The following is a 23,174-nucleotide window of genomic DNA, read 5'->3' on the forward strand; positions in this document are numbered from 1 at the left end:
CGATTTCAATCACCCTGGGGTTCTCATGGAAATGTAGTGTAAAACTACTATTTTTTCATACTTTAGGCTTATTAAAATGTAGCTACTAAGGGCAATTATTCCAGCTCTTGACTTTGCATTACAAAGTTTGATTTACATTACACCCGAGTCTTTCGAAGAAGTGTTGAAAGATTGATGCGTTTGTGAAAAATAGACACTGCAATTACATATGTACACTTTATTTATATATGCATTTCCATATAGCAATATGAGAAACATGTCTGGATATCATGCCAGTACACATTCCAAAAGAAGGAAATACACTGTTCCCTTTTGAATGATGATCCCCGTGTGTACAAAATGGTCACTGTATTCAATTCTGTACTTTAAGCATATAAGAAATAACTGTAAACCGCATTTGTAGAAATCAGGCTCTCATACCTCCTTGCCAGCTTTTCGAATACCCAAGGCTGGAAAATGGTGGGAATACTTGGGCAAGTTTTGGCATTGTTCAGCCAACTTATATTGTAAAAATTACACGAGAAAACATACAAAGTTTTTCCAGTGCAGCAAAATGTGCTTTCACAGCATTCAGGCACATGACCTTTAGTTAAAAGGCAGTGAGTCCAGTAGGGTACGATAAACAGCTGGTCAGGTCGCATTGATCCTGATTGTTCATCTTCCAAGGACGGGAAAGACGTGTCAAACAGCAGTGGCGAAGAGATGGGGCTGCCAAGCTACCAGATGCGAAAAAGTATCGCTTTCGACAAAGGCAAGGAGAACAGGAGACACATAAATGCAGAGTTTACAGGAAAAATAATGTGGTCCGTGACAATATCTATTTCAATCTTGTTGGAAAACTGACCCAAAACATATATTTGTCCCAACACCAGTTTCTGACTCGCAGTTCTCACAGTTTGCTTCAACAGCATGCATGCTTGTAACCTTAACAGAACAATGGTTGTCATTACTGTTTCTTTTGTTAGAGTAGCCAACACATTGGATCATCAAGCAACAACACTATAAGATTATCTGACAACTGAACAGTAACGGTCTATGTACATCTAACAGGCCTGCTTTCAGCTAGGTATAGCATATCTGATCACAAGAAATTCACAGCTAGACATATGTTGCAGCTTGAGTATATGAACAGAAATGCAGCAGTATTGAGCAATTCATACAGACAGACTACACAATAATTTAGATATTGTCTACAGTACTCTAGTACTCAACAATGATAGTAATTAACAGTCAAACAAATTTGTTTTCATGACAAACATCCAACTACACATACCTCTATAGCCTGTGCTCTGTCTTGCGTCCGTGGTAAGCAAAAAAAGCGACTTGCCACATTCTTGTAAAACATGCCGCATATGAAATAGAATTACTGTAACAACCAGAGTAAAATATTTGACAATAGTAATGAAACTTATTTTTGTACATGCTATACCAAGTTTGCTTGCTATTTAGCATAAAATATCAGACCAGCTAATCAAATTTGATAGCTTCAGTTCAAGGACATGCAAAGAAAAAACATAACATCTTCAGGTAAGAAGACTAAACAACTAATAAACACATTCCATCCGTGGATTAGTGTCAACAAAATACCTATACTTTGTTCTGAAGTTCAGCAAAGTATATGTCTTGTATGATCATGACTAACTCAATGTAGTGTGAGCAGATTTTTTTGTCAGTTGCATGAAAATACAGTTGTTCCCACGTTTTTTATTCCAGGCCACTGATATAAGTACAGAACTTCACAGAAACTTATGACGCTTACTTCCATTACTGAGAACTTCGTCAATCACTAAATCAAACCTATGTTGCTGTCCATAGCAGCCGTGCTTCTATAAAACAAAAACGGGCTGTCAATTAAGTGGCATTTATTGGTTCTAAGTCACAGCCAATTATTTTGGAAGAAAACGGGGGAATAGGTTTTTTTGGTACACAGCATGCCTCCCATTGTTGTAAAAACATTGGAAATGGAATGGTGTGTATCAGGTGGCACACAGTTTCATGCAGATATAACACAGATTGATTAATAAAACAAAAAGATCTGAGAGCAGTGCCCACAACAAATGTACAGGGGACAGGCGACTGTTAGCTAACGGCACTCCTCAGCCGAGCCCTCACGTGAAGAGTCCCTGTCATCCTCTGCAATGCAGGGTACTGGTGGCTGGGCCTCTGATTTGGCCACAAATGTGGTCCACTCATTGGTACGAGCATCGAGAAACTCGACAGTATTGAGGAAGGCCTTGCCATTGAAGCCACCCACAGCAAAAAGCCGGCTGCCAACAACAGCAACGCCCACATTGGCACGGCAGCTGGTCAATGAGGGGCCAGGGCTCCAACTGTTGGTCTGCGCATCATATACTTCAACACTGCAGAGGGAGCGTACACCGTCATGGCCTCCAACTGCGTAAAGCTTCCCTGCAGGAACAAGGAAGAATATGCATAATCCTGCCATATCATAATAACGAGAAATGCAATAAAACTTTAATAAAAAATAAAGGCTGACTGGTACAGTAAAAACGAGAAAAGTGGCTACTGTACCACCCACACAGACCCACACCACCCACGTTTTTTTAATTCATTAAAAAATGAATTCAAAAAATTACTATGCATTGCATAAAAAAATCAGTTAAATAGTGCATGAAATGCCACATTGGAAGAGCGTTTGAGCAAACAACAATACAGTACTCTGAAAAAGTATCCTGTTCCACTGAATATACTCCCAAGACACGTTTTCCTTTGAAATATAAAAAAAGCAAGTTCATATGATGAAGGCAGCAAAAGAGAGGGCGTGGGTGAGATGATCAAGTCAGACAGGAGACTGCTATGGCACTGACTTTTTTTAACTTCACCTGGACATTTGAAAGCAGCACAAAATTTCTACAGTTTGGTGCTATATAAGAGAAGCATGTCGTACACACCAACTTGATTCAGCAGTGCCTATTTCATCTGATACCAATGAGATGCTTAAAGGGATGAGTGTTCCATGAAAGTTGAATAGTGTGCTTTTAAGAAGATCACGCGATATCGCTTTGATTTGGTGCGACCTGCTTATGAGTGCTCTAGCGCACTGGAATAGGGCAGTGTGTCATCAAACACTGAAAATGTGTCTCTTTTTGTGATGATGGCCAACTGTACTTTCTTTGAGAGCAAAGAGACTAGATTTTTTTGCCAAGTATTTGAAATACTCATACTAAGATACTTTGAAATGTACTTACATTCAAGCAAAAATAGTAGGGGTGTGCAAATACTTGAAATTTTGAATATTTTAGCTATTCGATTCAATTTGCACAGAATTTTTACCATTAGAACTTCAAACACTGTCAAGAAAGCGACCCCTTAAGATTTTTATTATGCTTCACCTCATCACTCTCGCATTGCGGCAAAGCTGTTTTTCAAAATCCCCTATGGTGACGCAGTCAATGCCCGATTGAAAGTGGCGCCTTCAGATTTTCAATATGCTTCACTTTATTACACTCTCATAGTGCAGCAATGCAGCCTTTCAGACTCGTTTATGGTCGCATATGTATTGACTTGCAAGAACACTGGTTCCAACATGGAGATGATATAGTATATGGCAGAAGTGAGGGCTCAATTAATGCTGCTTCTGTTATGAAATTTGGACAGGAAGTCCGGAAAATCAGATGCCAAAGGTTTTTAGCATCCATAATTTCATATGTTCTTATATACTAACGTCTACAAGACAAATTTGCAATTCTGGACACGAAGGGATAACTCCCTTGTCCACCACATCAGTTGGGCTTCCATATAAGTTGAAAGAGGAGAGGCTGAGCAAATAGCGTCTTTGCCTTTCACATGTAAAGTGTTGTCGGCAACACTTTGGTCCCACCAAATCATGTGCATAAATAACATTCGGCCCCTGCGTTACCCAATTCTTGATAAGACAACTATGACACACCACCCTGCTAACGTTTCATCAACCTAGCCAAAGGAAACACTTTCATGTTGCTATCTCATAAGAATATGCTTAGGAATGCTTTCCCACTTTTGTTTTCTGCAATTTCACTTCGAAGTATGAAAAAAAAAAACATTATAGAAGCATTCTAAATACATTCAATTCGATTCACACTCAAACATCAATATTAAAATTTGCTTTTCACCTCAAATGTTTCTATTCGCACAGCTGTAGAAATTAGTCTTCAAGTATTTTTGAAATACTCGAGCTAAACAGCATTTAAGGGACACTAAAGAGAAAAACTCTTTCATGACACCCACAAGTACCGCACTTGCGGCAAAAAGATGCTTCGTAAGTGTGAAAATGTGCAAAAAGAAAATGCAGGTGGTGACGCTACCATGAAGACTCTGCATCAGTCCCAGTGACAAATTTCGATGGTGTCGACTAGAGCTTACATAGTTACGTACACACAAAAAAATGAAATGTTATGCTCAGTATGAGCTACAACACTACAACATAGCCAAGTGCACTTCAAGGTCAGTCATGGCATATTTTTGAGTTATTGGTAGAGAGTTTGGCTGTTCCGGCGAATGCGCATCGCTCCCTCATGTTCGCTTTCACCCCCAGAGCTATCATTTTTGAAGTTGATATCACTAAAGGGTGAAACGAGGCCCAGCATGAAAGCAAGTGGAGGCGATGTTCGCTTGCAGGAACAGAAAAACCCTCCCCGATGATTTAAAAACATGTCACAATCTCTGTCACCATACAGTGCTTTTCACCACACACTCCCATGGTGTCGCTCATATTGAGTGCGATAGTACTACATTGTCTTCTGAGAGAGCCTGAGACTTAACATACCAAACTTCAAAAAATTTTGTTGAGCCACTGTGGCCAAAATACGAAAAATGCATTTTGAAATCTGCAACATCTCGCGCAGATATTCGCACAGACCAAACCTGCAACATCTTGCGTAGATATCTCGCGCAGACCAAACCTGCGACCTTCAAACAACACGTCCGATGCATCACAAACTTAGCTACAGCAGTGGTTATCCCCCGTCCACTTTATGCAGTATATACTTCAAACATCGAAATTGCTAAATTTTCTTCACATTCAAATCAAAATTACTACATAATTTAACTTCCAGTAAAATGCAAGCGATAACCTATAAAATATGTCAACTTTTAAAACTTTCTATACTTAGAGCATATAAGCCAGGATAATATGCTTTCAAACTTGAAAAATTATGAATCGGTGCAAGTGTAATATGTTCATTTATTTTTATAGTGAAGCAGAGCAAATTTTCCCTGAAAAGGTGTTCTCACGGCTTAGCACCCCTACACAGCAGTGAAACACCTTTTACAGAAGGTTACATGCAGATCATTAACATTAATTCGTTCATTTCGAACACTTCGAAATTTTCAACGATTCAAAATCGAAGTTAATTCGCTGATGGTAATATTCATTTCAAAATTCACACAAGCCTAAGAAACTTCAATGCTGGGCTGTTCCAGAAGATTTCAATTTATCTCCCTACAGCTGTTTTTTTTTTTTCTAAGGCTTTACTAGCCCAACAAATTTTTGCAACAGCAATGAGTGACTATTACCAATACCTGAGAGCCCTATACACCTCTACCTACTAGAAAACCCACAAATATATCTAAAAGTATAAATGCACAGAAGGCTTCATACCATTGTACTCCACCACACCACAGCCTCTCCTGGCACTCTGCAGAGATGCCACCTCTGTCCAAGTGTTGGTTATTGGGTTATACTTTTCCACCGACGCCACACATGTCCAGGAGTCACAGCCACCAACAGCATAAACCTCTCGATTCAAGCAAGCCACCCCTGCTTGGTAGCGTCCTGAAAAATGCAAGTATGCATACACCATTTGAATAGTGTTTTTATGCATGAAATACACACATATACGCTCACACATAGACACACCTGGTAAAGAAACTTGTGCATGATACAAGGTAATATTTAGCAACAGTGAAAAGCAAAAAAAAAAAATTCATTGCAGTACCATAAACACAAGGCAAACAAAGCAAGATCAAGTATTTAATATGAGTCTGCACTTTAATCATTGCCGTTTTTGGTAGTGCTGCCTTGTAACAGCTCCTTGTCCGAGAACATTTCCCAGAGTGATTTTCTGTGCTGAACTGCCTTGTATATTCGAAATACGTACTTCGTTTTTTAAAGTGTGACACACATAATGTTCTCATCCATGCATTCACAATTATTTTCCACAACATGGCTTGCATGCACACTGGCATCCTTTACAAAAAAAAAAAAAAAAACATGCAATCCCATGGCCTGCACTTTGCGGTGGCTGCCAACAGCTCCATCAACTGAGAGCTGAAATAAGCATGTGGGTGATTCCACTTAAGATCAAACATAGTAGGGCTTGTCGACCTCTTAAATTTCTTTCAACATTTTATATATTGTTGTATATTGTTGCCCGATGAGTGCAAACAAGAGATATGCAATTGTTTTTGCTGTAAAAAATTGTTTTCAAGCACAGTAAATCAATAAGGATGGAGAGGTGGAGTGCCATGCTTACCTACTCTGCTGTTTGTTTTTTTTTCGAATTTGGCGATGAATTACACAAAATATTTTAAAGCTAGATACCTCACATTTGTTTAGCTAAATACCGTATTCACTCGCGTAATCCTCGCACTCGCATAATTCTCGCACCCCCCACATCGCCCAACAAAAATATGATTTTTTTTTCATCGAGTAATTATCGCACCCCTGAAAATTGCCACAATAATGTCGTCTGCTCGTTCCAGCCGTTGATGATGATATTGCACACCATCTGGCACCATCTCAAACATCAAGCGTACTATTATTGTACGGAGATTCAATCCAAGCCAAACCAAGCCAAGCCAAAGCAGCAAGTGCGCGTTTTGTATGTTGTGTCGGTAATCTTGTGACGTTATGGGGCGATACTAAAGTTACACGGCTGCTTTCAAGTTGAAAGTGATAGATCATGCACTAAACAACGGCAACAGGGCCGCCGGTAGGCTTTTTGGAGTCGACGAGTTTTGTGTACGCTACTGGTGACGGCAGCTGAAAGCCGCCAAGACACATTGGGCCTGCCGTGTGCTTAAGACTGGGATTGATGGGAAACTTTATTTATTCAGAAGGAAACTGCGGACGATTCTGTTAAACAGCCATCAGCCCAATACTGTCATCCCACGCTCACCTTTTGAGAGCTGCTGTTGAGCGACGAGCGCTACCGCTACGCCCGCAACGCCCACAAGCTTTGCGTATGGCATTTTAATTCTCGACTATTTGATTTGCACTTTTTGTGTCTCAAATAAATTCTGCCTTGTGTTCAACCTCTGCTTTTATTGCTTAGGTAAATTTTAATTAGTACTTCTCAAAGCTTGCTGTTAGTTGCTGGTGCGAGAATACCAATTCGCGGCCACGTTTCCTTTTTCGCTCGGTACGTTTTCGTGGAAAGTTTTCCCCGCGTATTCCTCGCACCCCCCAACTTTGCATTCATTTTCTGCCACAAAAAGTGCGAGGATTATGCGAGTAAATACGGTATAGGCATACTTGCACTTATGTTCAGTTATATTTCGTTTCTCAGCATAGTGTACGTTTTTAATAAAAATTCTCGAATTTGACCTAAAAGACATTTCTTTTTGCCAAGTTTGCACATGCCTTTATTTCAAAACGGACAACGACAGAGTGGTAAAAATTCTACATTACTTTCTCAGCATGCTTATATATGAAACTGCCAAAGCTTATTATTAATCCTTTTCAATGAAAAAGATATAATCACGCTAACTGCAAAAAAAGAGCATGCCAGAAAAACTGACGATAAAAAAAAAAAACATTTTTGATATTTTTTTTATACTTTTCCACTTATTCTCCTCCACATCAGCTTTCACAATCAATAAAAACAAGTTGCATAATATGATATCACTTGCAGTTATGGGTTGTCGAAAAATGCCCTCGCGCAAGGATAGACGATTGTAGATGAGACTTCCTCCCTGCTAAGTATGAAATGCAGGCCTATATTTCAGTTTCTTAAGAGGCAAGCAGCACTGAAATAGCTGTCGACTGCACTGAAAACGTTAATTTCGAAATGATTTGGTAACGGGTAGCCGCCCTCAGTGCAGTCGAGAGCTATTTCAGTGTACTTGGTCAATCATCTATCCCCCCCCCCCCCCCCTTTATGGTTTCATAACTCATCATTCTACATATACACTTTGAAAAATATTTATACATACAAAAAAAATACTGTCAAAATATTTGGCCCTAACAAACTGTGTCAAGACAAATTGCTAGTTTTATGCTCTAACATATACAAACTACAAGTGGGTGACGTGCTCATTTGTATAGATATTTTTAAAGTACAGTACACTCAGTAAATGGAACCTGAAGGAACCGGGAAATTATGTTCTATTTAACAGGAGTTCCGTTTATTGAAAGGTGAACATGAGTGCAGAATACAAGCCAGAAACCAAGCATTGCAGAGGCAATAGTTCCGTTTAAGCAGAAGTTCCATTTAACCGATTCCGTTTACTGAGAGTCTACTGTAACTTTAAAGACTATCATAACTTCCAGAACTTTTGAACTACCTTACAAAAAGTTTTTTTTAATAACAGTGTCATTATCAAGATGAAGCACTTGAAATGTTAATAAGGCCACTTGAGGCCTCAACAAAGGAACATGACTGTCCTGCAAAATGACAATAGTGTACATCTAAAGGCCCCCACAAGAAAAATAAAATAAAAATGTGGCTCACCTAGCAGCATAGGAGCAGCACTGCTCCAAGTTTTGGTGAGAGGATCAAAGATATCACAGCATGACAGGCCACGCTTGCCATTCCAGCCACCGACCACAAAGACCTTGTTGTCCAGGTTACAGACGCCTGCAGAAAGCAGGGAGTGCAGCTAAGCCACTCTGCCACAACGCTACCCCAACAACCAGCGAGAGTGAGTGCTGAAGGGATGAGTCAGACCGCCATCACGCTCGCTGAAGACAGCCATGGCCCCCTTTTTTTTCTTCACTCACACACTCATTCACACCAGGAAATGTTGCTTCGTAGTCGGCAACGTCCTAGGATAAGAATAAGGAACGATGTCGGCGAACCTGGACAAACAGGCCTCAGAACTACCAGACAAAGAAAAGTCACTAGTGAACAGCCAGAATTGATATTACAAAACACACACACACACACACATACGCACACAAAATGAAACATGTGCAGTACTATATTTAAAATGATAAAAGAATTTGTGGCTGGACGCATGTGCTGATTACCTATTGGGAAGAGCTTGACGAAAGAAAACAGTGACAGACGGCTGCAACAATATTAACACTTTAAGAAGCATGCATAAACTACCTTGTTTAACTGATAAAGAAAATGTTTGAGTGAAGCCCACAAGACGAAGCAGTCAAATGTGACAGAGGAAAGAAGACACTGAACTTGTCCAGTAGTATGATAATACATGTAACAGGAATAAAAAAAGGGATACTGAATTTGCAAGCATCCCTGCAATTTGAGCAGTTGCACCATGCAAGTGTGCAGAGAATATAAGCACTAACTGGAGGCACTGTTAGGACACCACTTGTTTTTTGCGGAACAAAAGCAGCAAGCAAAACCTTCAGAAGTGCTGGAATTCTTCGTACTCCAGTGCAAGGAACAGAACAAAAAGTGGGAGCAGGTAACGAAGAAAAGATGGAGGGGAGAGGACAAGTTTGGAGGGGGAAGAGGAAGGCGAGAACGAGAAAAGTTTTCTCAGTACAAACATGCTAAAATATAGAAAATAATAAGGCCATAGAAAAGATGAGTAGAAGCAAAGAAAAAAAAGCTGCAGGTTGTGTTGCAGTTGTCTCGTAGGGTAGTAGTGTGGATCTTGTTTGCAGCTGAGGGGGCAGAAGAGCTGGCTCAGCAGAGAAGCCTGCAACTGCAATCCAACGATCTATGGAAGGTAAACGATGCTCGCCACTTGCTGGTCATCTCTACGTGCTTCTTTTTTGCTTGGTACCCTGGATTCCCACACTGTTGGCTTCACAAGTCCTCACCTGCACTGCCTCTATTTTGTATGCACTGCTTTGTTGTGCAGAATGTTTGCACTGCTGTGTTTTTTTAGACAGTTTCATGATCTCTTGCTGTGGCGGGAGGCAGAACTAGGAGTGTGGAGGATGCTGGCTGATTCGACCTGAAAGCACAGCAAAAATGGAAACGGAGCATTACGTGCTTTTACTGCACTGAGCCACAGGGCCCAAAAGTTCTCTTGGCTGGCATTCTTCTGCCCTCCAACTGAGATGCACAGACATGCGCACAAACACACACATACTTAAAGACAAAGCACACAACACTCCTCAACAGCCACCCACACAGACTTCACTAGCAACGAAACAGCATAGAGAGAGAATGAGAGAGGAGATGAAGATAAAGCCAAGAAGAACAATGCCCGTTGTAGTCCTGCAAAAAGAGACCCCCATGAATATACGCGAAGAACAACGCCACAACTCCAATTAATTTAAATATCAAATGAGACGCACTCCACCCAAGTTTTTACCATTTCTCACAATCTGACAACCTTAAAAATGTCAAATGTGCTTTCTACAACAGTGAATATCAATCAAAGCAAGTAACAAAAAATACAGATTGTACATATAAATTCATCAAACCAGAAAATGCTTTTGTTTAACACTGTTTGTCTACAGATAGTCCAAGAAAATACACCTTGTAAGGTTTGCTTTATGCATTCACTTGCACACTTGCAGTCCAACGGAAAGTTAACCAGAATCCCTAGTTCGAATAACATTTACTCAAGTAATCTGTTGCCCTGAACAGCCAGATAGCAAGACAAGAAAGCTAACCAGAATCCCTAGTTCCAATATCATTTACTTAAGTAATCTGTTGCCCTGAACAGCCAGCCAGCCAGACAAACACCCAGCAACTCTCTTCAGAGGCATGCAAGCCTCCTCTACCCATGTGCACCAGCACTGTGCATGTGCAGAGAAAGTGTGCAAATCATATACACGAGGCAGAGCCCTACAACGTTATCCTCACAGATTTACTTGAAATTAATATTGGAATTTTTCAAAGAAACTCTTACGCTGCCTTCCAATCATCTTTGTTGCTGGAATATAATCCCACCATGGTGAGTTCTCAAACTTAAACCAAGCATTTTCCTAAGCTTCAACATTAAGAAAATAGCCAACTAATCTGATGATATACACTCTTAAACAAAAAAAGGGCACCTATAAAAAAAGCGGTCTTTGTGCCATGCAACAATAATAGTCATCTGTCCAGCATGCTTTCCTTGTGTTATTGCTGCCTGCTCAATACTTGTCTGTCACAAACAGAGTGTAGCTGTCAGTGTGACATGGGACTTTTGAAAAAAAAGTAGTGGGCACAGTTTCAGAGGAAGGAAACAAAGCAAATGCAAGTATAAGCCAGGTGATTAAAGCCGGGTGATTATCACAGTGGCAGGAATTGATTGATTTGTTGGGTTTAACGTCCCAAAACCACCATATGATTATGAGAGACGCACACACACAGTGGCAGAAAGATGCCCAATGTAGTACTCCTGGTTGGCTAAGAGTGTAGTACCAGAAATTTGCTAGGGCTGATTTTCAAATAATATAACAAGATAGCATTAAATGCTAGACAAGCACACTATAGTTCATTTTTACTGCTAATTGAAGTTGAAAACATTGCTCAACATCAATACAATGCCACATTTTTTTTATTTGACTACTAAATTTAGAGAATGTAGCTTCACACATTTCATTTCACACAATACATAAGGCTCACATTTAGAATATTTAAGAAAAACAGAAGCTCAGGGGAAAATAGATGCTTCTGCCAATCCAATGTCATTCACTGTTCGAAGACTTCTCATCACTTTGTTCTTGAAATTATATGTAGATTTTGCAGGCTAAAAAAATGTTCTTGGAACAGCTCGACTCTTACACTACAAAATGAAAATGTTTTCACAATCTGAAGAAATATGACATCTGGTTATGCGAATATGAAATCCGGCTTTGGATTGGCCGCCTAGTTCGATGACTCACTCAGCAGGTGCGGACGGACGGACAGACCGATAAAACCCTCCGAAGCTTCGCCCCACTCATCATCATTCACTCTGTGGATATGCTACGATTTTTTTCCCAAAGCAGTTGCAAATACTGGCATGGCTCTGCAGCAGAATGCTCGACTGGCATGCCGAATGTCTAGGTTCAATTTCCGCTCAAATCCCAATTTTTATTATCTTTTTTTTTTTGCATCCAGAGATATTGTTCATCCACAGACACAGCCACCTATGCTGACGCTAAATATTCTACATGAGCTATGCCATAGTCTTAATATGCCAAAGCAGAGAGGCGATATTGGAGATGCCAACTGCGACAATGTCACACAGTGTGATCACTTGACCATGTGTTCGTGTTTGGCAAATCTAATTTTGAGGACATGCCACGCAAATCTTATTACGTGGACAAAATAAAATTTGGGAATTGCCCAGGTTAATTTTGAACATGGGTACACGCATTTCTGTATCGGACAAAGTTGCGTTTTTTGGTCTGGGCAGGTCAGTTTTGAATGACACTGAAATGTGACGTCATCACTTGATCACACCAGTGAAACTGCATTTCCACTTCATGGGTCACAGAATGCTTTTGGATCAATACTAGAGACTTTGTACTATGCTTAGGTGCCATGAAAAGCAGTCTTGTCATCCCCCAGCAAGCAGATATGATAATCACTTGCTGCAATTGTTGTGTGTGCATGTCAGACCTCCAAATGTGTGGCGATGTGGAGCATCCCAAACAACCTGAATGTTTATGGACAGCTTCACGCATACCTAACCCAGACGTTACAACCAACAAAAATAAAAAAGGCCCAAGGCCAGGACACGCTGTGAAATAACTTTCAAGCATGACAGTGCCCTTTCTGCACCTCACAATGCCACTTCCAGTGTGCTTATGGCAATGAAAGGAGAGAGAAAGCTATTGGAGCATGCAACAAGCACCTGCAAATCCATTTATATTTAAAGGATCCTGAAACCTTCCCAGTAAAAGATTAATACAGCAGTTTAGTATAATGGTTATGTCACTATTGTGAGTGGCGTATGTGTTTCAAAGTATCAATTACATGTACTGGAAGAATTTTCGTAGCACATTCTAATCAATTATTTATTTTAAGAACAGTCATGACAAAGAGGCCAGGTAATACAATGAAGCATGTTAGCAGTGAAAACTATGCAGTGAAGCATACCACTCATGGTTCTTTATAGGAGAGTGGGAGACAATGACGCTTCAAGAATGCAAAGTTTGGTCTGACATTTAGACTCTACAAGGAGGCATCAATGGAAAATAAATAAACACTCTGCATTGTACGCAGCCTTGAGGGAACAAAATTCTTAAATTACTGTTATTCATGACATTTGTACAGGATACTTCTTACGAGATGCAAATTTTTCACATCACATGAGTTAAGATTTTCGCCATATTTGTACCTCAAATTGTCAATATAATGAACTATTTTATGAGCAACTTTGAATAGACTTTTTTTTTTTCTTTAGGTTATTCTTATTTCTTACATTTACAACATAAAAAAAACCATACGACAGGAGGGATCTGCAAATAAATATACAATAAGTTTCGAGTTGGAAAATTTATTGATATATCAAAGGAAACCTTCCTATTTAATAACACAGTGCACAGCCATCAGCACACTTGAAACAAATGCTCCGCTGCATGGCACGGACCAGCTTGGAACATATGTAATGACAGCTGTGCAAAGTGCTCATCACTGTCTTTCAAATAACTTGGTATGTTCGTAATGGCTGACAATAGCTGGAATGAAATGATGTACGACAGCTCACACGCCTTTTGAGTCTGGCCTTAAACCTCAAAGAAAACCACATGAAACTACGGCCATGAGTGGAACGTGACAAAAAGGACCAGTCAAGTGAGCACACTCTCCACGTCAGTCAGACACAAGCGAAAGGCAAGTTGACCATGAGGTGCGCTCCATCTACTGGAAACATATTGAGATGTATTAACTTGGCAACAGTTCCCAACAAACTGTGGCACTGGCATCAGAGCAAGCTCGTCCAGGCCATGCTGTTGAGTCCTCGTGTTACGTGGGCTGACAGCTACAAAATACAGTACAGAGAAACACCACACCATCTTAGGGGACTTCATTACACAATTTATCAATGACAAAACTGAAATACTGGAAGCTTTCATGTGACTACCCTCATAGCTGCCACGAAAAAAAAAAATCTGGCTTTGGAAATAAGGAGCATCTTCAGATTTATTTCATATATAGTAGTGATCCTCATTTTGACCCTAACCTGGGCATATAAAATCGATAAAATCGTGAATGTAGACACATGTACAAGCCGCAATGTTGTGGCACCAACATGAGCCTTTTTGATCATGAAGGTACAAGATTAGTTATCGTTGCCTCGAAAAAAAGTGGTTAAAAAACAAACAAATATGCCATGCACGCTTGCCAACCAAGATGTACATGGGAAGTGCACAGAGCACTGCTTACAAAAAAAAAAAGAACCACAAATGTGAAATCAAACTATACTAAACTCGGAACTATAAAACACCATGGTTAGTTATGATTCGCACTGAAATTTTGACTAAAGTATTCAAAGTTCGTGACAACAAATACAGTTAATGTCCAATTGGCAGTGGCCCCTTCATATTTCTTTTTTTATTTATATGCTTCACCCTATCCCACTCTCGCATTTCCACAAAGCTGCCTTCAGACTGCTGCAGTAGCAAATGTATCGACTTGAGAAAACACCGATTCCAACATGGAGATGCACTGTGCTGTTACAGTGGCCCCTTCATATTTTTAATATGCTTTATCGCATCACACTGCTATTTCGACAAAACTGCCTTTAGGGGTCTGCTACGGCCGCAAACTGATTGACTCACAAAAGCAATCGTTCAAACCTACACGGCAGCAGTGGGGGCTTAAATTAATGCTGTTTTGGACCAAATAAGTTGGAAAAAATCTGCAGATTTTCAGCATTCGAAATTCCAGATGTTCTTATACATTGACATCTACAGGGTAGATTAGCAACTCCGCATTCGAAGGGAGCACGCCCTTCTCCACCAAATCAGTTGGGCCTACACAGAAATTAAAGGGAGGAGAGGTGGAGGAAACAGTCTTTTCCTGTCACATATAAAGTGTTGTCAACACCACATTGGTTGCACCAAATGATGTAAATAAATAACATTTGGTCTTTGCATTTCCTCATTCATGAAAAAAAAAACATCGAGACAACACAACCCCTAGAGCACATCACCTCCCAAGCCAAAAGAAACACTTCAATGATCCTATCTCATGAGAAAGTGCTTAAGGATACTCTGTGAACTTTATTCTGCAATTTCACTTTGAAGTATTCGAAAAATAATAAACAAGTACAGGGCAGACTATTTAAAACTTACACATGTCATGTTTGCTTGCAGTCCGGTCGGTGTACAATCTGCAAGATACCGTGAAGCTAAGGACACTACGATGAGCTCCAGACGAGAGTCCGCAGTCTCGAGGCATTGGGTATGGCTTAACCGCTTATATAGTGCAGAACCAGTTACAATGCGTTCTTTTTGGACTCCCGTTTTCTATTCCATAGAACTCATATACAGTCGACTCTCGTTAATTCAAACTCGAAGGGACCTCTAAGTTTTGTTTGAATTATCAGAAGTTCTTAGATTACTTTCGGTGAGGTGACACCACACATTATGATTACGCATTGATTTTATGACATTTAAATATTTTAAAGTGATTTAAAACCCTAATTGCATGCAAAAAATTGAAAGCAGAGGGGTAAAGTCCACAAGTTTATTGGCCAATTACTGCTGATCAGACCTTTTAAATAAATCGTGTACTGCCAACTGCTTCTTTGTTAGAGATATGTCCCTTCAGCACAAAGCTCTCTATACCAGTTGAGAAGCATCACGGTTTACCATGCGTGTGCTTCGTTTCGAACATTTGTTTACTGGCAAGGCCGTTTTCCGTGAACGGCTGAGGTGCAAATTTTTCTTTTTTTTAAGACTTATGGTTATATAAGCACGCGAATTTTTAAAGAGTAGTAGAAAAGCAGCAGATATTTTCTGGTATGGAACCACAAAAAGTATGAATTAACTGAATGATGGAATTTGAATTAAGAGGTTTTTAATTTTAAATACATTGAAAAAATAGAGGGCCAACCAAAATATTGAATTGGGTTTGAATTAACTGAAAGTATGAATTATCAGAGTTTGAACTATCGAGAGTCTACTGCACACCCATGCTGCTTATCATACAGTCCCCCAAAATAAAAGAGCGGTTTTAATGGGGTTACCGGAAAATCTTTGTGACAGATGCGGTAGCGAGTACGCGTCTGAAAGGAGGCGTGCTTGATTGATATGTGGGGTTTAACGTCCCAAAACGACCGTTTGATTATGAGAGACGCAAAGGAGGCCTGCTGGTTGCGCCGCTGGGAAGCGAGCGACGAGCTCGTTAGGGAGGAAGAGAGCACGCGGAGTGAACGAACAAAAGACAGCAGGAAGAAAAAGAAAAGGAAAAAAAGAGCCCGGCACTCTTCGCGGGCTCGCCGACTAAAGGAGGAGGGCAGTGGCTTCAGTGACGGATAAGCCTTTGCTTTGGCGCCGATGCTGCTACATTGTACGCGTTACTAGCGTGGTTCTGGCACGTGGTTCAACAGCTAAGACACGTGCGATTCCGCCCTCATCAAATGCGCTTAAAAGTTTCCTGTCGGCAAAAGCGCTGTCATTATCGAGCTTGCTACAGCCTACAAATACCGCGTTAGCTACCTTGTCCATAAACTTAAAATCTTTTACGACTCTGTAATGCGAACTTTTGCCTTTGTCGCCAGTGTGCGGTCTTACGCAAGCTTGGGGAGTTTTCGTCGTCCTCGATCTCTCGGCCGCTAATGCAAACGCAGGCTGTTCTTGGCTCAGTGCCTGACTGCGATCTTTTCGACGCCGAGTCTTCGTGTCTAACACAAACTTACCACAACAACCCTGAACAGCAGACTAGGCTTAATCGGCGTTGGTTGCGTCTCGGTAGCGATCACGTGCTAAGTTGCGGTTTGGCACAGAGTCAACGCAACTCTTTGCGGTCGCTCCACATGATGGGAAGGGATACATAACATTAATGAAAATGAGGGTAGTGCTTGTAGCGCTCCAATGGTGGTTCGCGATTCAATTGCCACGTCTTTGAAATCGGTAGCGCGTCCGTGAAATCGAATGGTTGACGTCTTTGAGCACTTAAAATTCCGGACGCGATGGAAAATAGTTTCTGTATAACGCGCATAATTGAAGTGGTCTGAGAAGTAGTCGACGAATTTTCACGACGGTGCTTTCTTTTGTAAGGCCCCCCTCTTTTTCGCGTTCATTTCGTTGGCAATGCGTGTCTTTGGAGGTTAAATTTTTTTTTTTAACATTCGAGAATTTAAATGGATTTAAGCACCATGCATCACATGCTTCGATTCTCGGACACGTGTAGTTGCATGCTAAACACATTTTGCGCAAGTGCGGCTCTTGAAAAATGTTTTGGTTATAGTAGTTGTTTTGGTTATAGTAGTGTTCCCGCGACTTACGTTATAAGCAATCTGTACTGTATTCTACAACTATTCAAAAAATATTCGAATCGCTTCACACCCAAAATTTTGCTATTCGTGCAGCTGTAATATTATGTAATATATATGTTGTATTAAACAACTGCTAAATAATTAACATAAAGGTTGTCACACATAAGGAACTAAGACGAAAATATGCTCCATACTAGTAAGCCCTCGTTTTAACATCACTAGTGTGACGAGTAGATGCAGAGGTGAGCAAATGCTGCATTGCTTCCTGCTTCATTATCTTCAATACTTCAGGTTATGCAATCCCGAAAACTAGGTGTATAGGCAGGCTGTCCAGTTGAAACCACCAACCATCTCTGCTTGCCCTCTGCTTGACTTAACACACACTGGCATTTTTCCATTATACATGGTCGCCTTGCATCTACACACATCTTTTTTTGTTGCTTTGTTCCAGGGTGGAAAGTAACAAGCAATCGATAGCCACAAAGCTGCTAAAGGCAAAGCTTTGCTCCTCGTCATGCAAGTAACCTTGATATGGTCATAATAAATGTGGGTTTTTAGGTCCCAAGACCAAGATATGATTATAAAAGGTGCCAGCCATAGTGGAGGGCTCCATAAATTTTGACCTTCTGGAGTTTTTTAATGTTCACTGTTGATCTGGTCATGAACAAGGTTAGATATGTTGCAAATGATATCGATCAGCCAGAAAAGGGACGATGTGAGGACTTGTTCTTGGAAAACCATGTGGTGAACTGTAAGTGTGCCACAGTGGAGCAGGTGGCGTTGCCAGCGTGTCACAGACTGACATTCCTTTCTCTCCCTCTGCATCGCCAACAAAGGCATGGAGAGGGAGAAGAAAGATGAACCGGTTCCAGAGTCTACTGCCTTGAACGAACAATAACATTATTTGATATCGAGACTCTCAGCAACACGCTTCGTCTCTACGTCACTTGCGCATACCAACAACCACGATCTAACTTTCCATGTACTCTCACTTTCCAAACATAGCCTTAGGCATTATGCATTGTTGTTCCTCCTGGTGCTGACTGCAATGATGTGCTACAAAGCTGTTGCACTTGCTCATAATTGCACCACTTAATAAAACAACAATGTTCCATCATTGGAAGAACTTTCATTAGCCAAAAGCTGGCAAGCTTTCGGTGATTTGTGATCAAAGAATAACAACTTGAGACAGATATGCAATGAAAAATAGAGGCCTGCCAATAGAAAATGAGAAGTGCAACAAAATCTATAGAAAATAGCAGTTTCTGCATTGTTGGTTGGAAGGCACCAAATGCAAGCACGCATGGCAAGCGAGGCAAGATTTTTCGGTGGTAGCAGAGTAATAGTGCTGAAGATGGATTTTCATGTTTTTGCACATAAATACATATAAAAAAGTTCAGAAACTCATTAAACTTTCAGATCAAGGTGTATGCAACATCCACATAGGGTGAGAGGGGCACATTATGCATCGCAATTTCAAGAAAGGTTCATGATGTATTACAACTTGCAAACATTGGTTACTATGTTTGCTCAATGCAAAAAAAAAAAGACTAAATGCAAGAAAACTTATTATAAGAAAATGTCCTGCAGAATTAGTTTGAAGAACCACAAGGTTAAAGAAAGTCCTGCATTTTGCTTCTTACCTACATATTATATTCCAGTATATACTGTAAACAAAACATGGCCTAAATGCAAGTTCAAGCAGTGTCATTAATTGGGGTCAATAAGTAGTGTACACACTGCTTATTCTTTCACTCGATTTTATTAGCCCCTGGTCCCCTTTTCCAGTTTAACAGAAAACAAAATGCATGCACCATTTGCACCTTAACCATTTTCTTCCTTTTTATGTTCCATTCTGTGCACCACCTCATCTCCTTTTTTTTATAAAACTGATTACACAAAGCCCCCATTATACCTGCCAAATTTAAGAATTCTGAACCGGGAGATTTTTGCAAGGGGGGGGGGGGGAGGGGCTGCATTGACTTATTTCCTCCACCCCCCCCTTTTTTTGCACCAAAAAAAGAACACTGAAAAAAAAAATAAAAAAAAAAAAAACCAGGAGAGCGGACGTCCACAAACATAGCTGTTGCCATCTCATAACTTGGAGAGGCCGAACCCATGAGGGTAGGGTTTCCCAACTACAGTCGAAACCTGCAATAACGAAACCTCGCGAGTACGAAATCCCCGCGGCAACGAAATATTTCCGGATCCCCGGCGAACGTTCATAGAAGCCCATGTATTACGTATCTCGCAGCAACGAAACGTTGCTGCGAGATACATTCGTCCTTTTGAAGCTTCGAGCATGCTGATCTCTGCCTTCGTTCAACAGTTTCGGTACTAAAGTTTATGCGACTCGCTGCGACGAGGAGATGTGTTTGGAACATCAAAATTTTGTCTCGTTAGACATACTTGAATTTGGCTGGGAATTTTCATGAACGCTGATCTGCCATTTTCGCATCGCTGAGATTCTACTGTACGATTAGATGAACGATTCCTAAATTTGTTTACAATAAAATGCAATGATGTTCGCAGAAAGAGTGGATCTGATTGGGCTGCATCTTATCAAAGCGGACAGATCACGCACAGAAATTTCTATTTTGGGAGATTTTCCTGACAACCGTACAAACGTACCGTATTTACACGATTGTAAGACGACCCTTTTTTTCAAATTTGACAATCCTATGTTGGGGGGTCGTCTTAGAATCGAAACCCATGTATTGTCATCTCGTATAGTTTCCCGCTCAACCCAAAGCGCATAGTTTTCCGCGTGCTTATACAAAAGCTTTTCTTTTTTTAGCATCTACTGCGCGCATTACGAGTGCCTTTATGATGAGCGCACAGCTCTTGAGGGAGAACCGGTAATTGATGGAAGAGCCGCCGTAGGGGGGTATTGGTAGTTGACGGAAGAGCTCCTCTTTGTGATACAATTTTCTAAGCGGGCGCGTCGCCGCGTGCTCCTGTCGCTTGTGTCCACGACCGGCTCTCTCGAGTCACTTCTGTCTGACATGAGTGCCGTGACATGAGGACGAAAGTTCGGAATCGGTGAATGTGTGGTGCGGAAGTGGCGGCTACAGCGCGAGAAAATTTTCTCGTGCGACTCCAAGCGCCGTGGCTTTCGCGGGCCAAAGTCTGGCCGCTTTCCGGAACTAGAGGCGAAGCTTGCGGCCTACGTGAGTTTTTTTTTTTTTTTTTTTTTGAGATGCGATTTTGGGGGGGTCGTCTTACATTCGAGTCATCTTACAATCGTGTAACTACGGTAAGAGCTAGAAGTAATCCCGGAAAATCCGGGAGACTTAGCAGGTATGCAACATGAACATTTTCTACATCAGTGAAAGTGGCATTCTCAAATTGTCTATTAAAAAGGCACTGACACAAAATTTCGCGGCCGAGATAGCCTGTGGGATCCATTCCCAAGAACATTCGTGGGGTTTCATTGTAGTGGGGTACGAGTATACACTCTAACCCCACTACAATGAAACTGAAGGGGCACGGAAAAAATTTCGTTGAAGCGAAAATTTTGTTGTAGTTTTTTGTGGTGCCAATGCGTGTTTTAGACTTTGTCAACATATTTTCAGGTTCTGAAATTGCATCGAAATGTTAAAGATTAGGTTTACTGTATAGCAATAAATGTATGAGCCTGGAATCGCATCGTGAAATTTCGTTGAAGCAGGAGGGGCAGAAGAAGTGTTCGTTGTGGCGATAATATTTATGCATTGACTACTATGGACTGCTGACGGGGAACTGTGAATTTTTCGTTGTAGCGAGAATTTCGTTGAAGCGACGTTCGTTGTAGCGAAGTTCGACTGAATCATCTGCAAAATATCAACAGCGAATATAGCTTGGAAGGTGGGAAGGTATTTTAAAAGAGTTTTGAAGTTTGCGTGAGCCCTTGACTCCATCGTGCCATTGACACAATCGAAGGGGACCCTTTGGGGACCCCCTAATACTTCCCTCGCGTCACCAGGCTGGATCCAACAAAACAAGTTATAATTACGTCATAGCCGCCATTTTTCTTTTGCCAAGTTTGTTCCAGCAGTATATATTTCTCGGCCGCTGGTTGTCGGTGTGTGGGCGTGGCGCATGCTTAGAAAATTTTGTGTTTGGTGACATTGTAGTCCAGTTTCCTATTCGAAAGTAATTTTTGATGCGGACTGAGCGAAAGCATGTCACAGTTCTGTGTTCTAACATAGTCAAGAGCTGCACATGCTGAATGGCGACAATGTCACCCAATTTTTGGAGCTCTCTCAAACCGAAACTGAAACAGACCGATAATGATTGGCCTGTAATAATCTGTGCTGCAGCAAACAATGTGTCGTGTCAAGCCCCAAGCAACACATTGCAGCAGAAAAACGCGAGGCCAAAGTTTTTGTGTCAGTACCCCTTTAATGTTTATTCTGTGGTTAAGACATTAATTGCTATGAACAACAGCACAAAGCACAACAGATGCTATAAAACTGGCATATGTTAACAAAACTAAAAGCAAAGGTAAGAAGAAGACTGCTTTTAAAACTTAAAATACCTGTGTAAGCTGCTGTACCCAATGAGACTCTGCACTGACATATATAGGCAGGGGCCATGTGGCCCGGTGAAAATGCCCTCAAACCTACCAGTATTGGAACGTGCAACAGGCATGGGAGGCAGTGCACTCCAGGTTGAACCATTGAACACCTCAGCGGATGCCAACTCCTTGGAGCCATCGCTGCCTCCTATCAGATAGACGAGGCCATGTAAAACGGTGGCGTCAACACGACCCCGTGGGGTCTGCATGGGGGCCAAGGTGCTCCAGCGATTTGTGGCAAGGTTGTAGGCCTCCACAGTGCGCAAGCACTCTCCACGATCATATCCACCTGAACATAATCAAACAGCAGAAAAGATGGTTACAGGTTTGTCTATAAGTATTCCATGATGGCAGATGAAAAAAGGATAAGCAGAGCTGCTCACATAACATGAGTGATGCTCAAACAGCAAACTACAAACAAGCTGAACAGTGAGCAATAAATATACCTGCAAATCTATTGCCAGGAAACAGCCTTTCAGCTCTTCACTATTCATGATGCACTCGATTCAGTTGGATTATAAAACAGACAATAGAGCTGGTCTCTTCCATAGACAAGTGTAATACCCGTGCCACACGGGCATAAAAAAATGACATTCGGTAGTGAAGGCATTCAGTTCCCGAATGACATTTTTTCGGCGGCACTGCTACACGTCCAAAGCGAATGACATTTGACTTGATGTCGATTGGAGCACTTTCTTCGTGAGCATTGGGTGAGTGGCAAAAAAATAAACAAGCGTTTACAAGCTTCATACACATCAGATAATAATTAAATGTATAAATAAGCATATTACGCTGCCGTTATATTTTGTTCGTTACTTTGTTTCACGACGTTGCAACCGACCGTGAAGCAAATTAAGCCAAAGCTAGTCAGATCCGTAGCGTAAAAAGAAAATGGTGCCTGTCGCATTTATTTTACAGCGTCTATCTACCAGCTGAAGATAAGTTTTTAAGCACTTGTTTAAGTGATTAGTGTAAACAAAACACGTGCGAAGCTTCCTTCCAATAGAATCAAATGTCATTTTTACAATTACTTCACCAGCTGTGCCGTCGAGAGTACACATTTCTCGGTCGAATGAGTTCTGGCGATGGCATTAGGTGACTGAGTTCTGGC

General features: G+C 41.0%; 1 protein-coding gene across 8 annotated transcripts in view; it reads right to left on the reverse strand.

The window, feature by feature from the left end:
• Positions 1-202: 202 nt before the first annotated feature.
• Positions 203-23,174, reverse strand: part of LOC119187785 (influenza virus NS1A-binding protein homolog) — a 76,298-nt gene continuing 53,326 nt past the window's right edge. For all 8 annotated transcript variants that reach the window (XM_037435865.2, XM_075878811.1, XM_075878814.1 and 5 more), the window contains 4 exons: positions 22,113-22,352; positions 8,673-8,798; positions 5,600-5,773; positions 203-2,409 (listed from right to left, as the gene is read on the reverse strand). In XM_037435865.2, the coding sequence (XP_037291762.1) occupies positions 2,084-2,409; positions 5,600-5,773; positions 8,673-8,798; positions 22,113-22,352 (866 nt within the window). In that variant the 3' untranslated portion in view covers positions 203-2,083. The remainder of the gene's footprint in view (positions 2,410-5,599; positions 5,774-8,672; positions 8,799-22,112; positions 22,353-23,174) is intronic.

The sequence above is a fragment of the Rhipicephalus microplus genome, chromosome X, assembly GCF_043290135.1.
Source record: "Rhipicephalus microplus isolate Deutch F79 chromosome X, USDA_Rmic, whole genome shotgun sequence".
Classification (NCBI taxonomy): domain Eukaryota; kingdom Metazoa; phylum Arthropoda; class Arachnida; order Ixodida; family Ixodidae; genus Rhipicephalus; species Rhipicephalus microplus.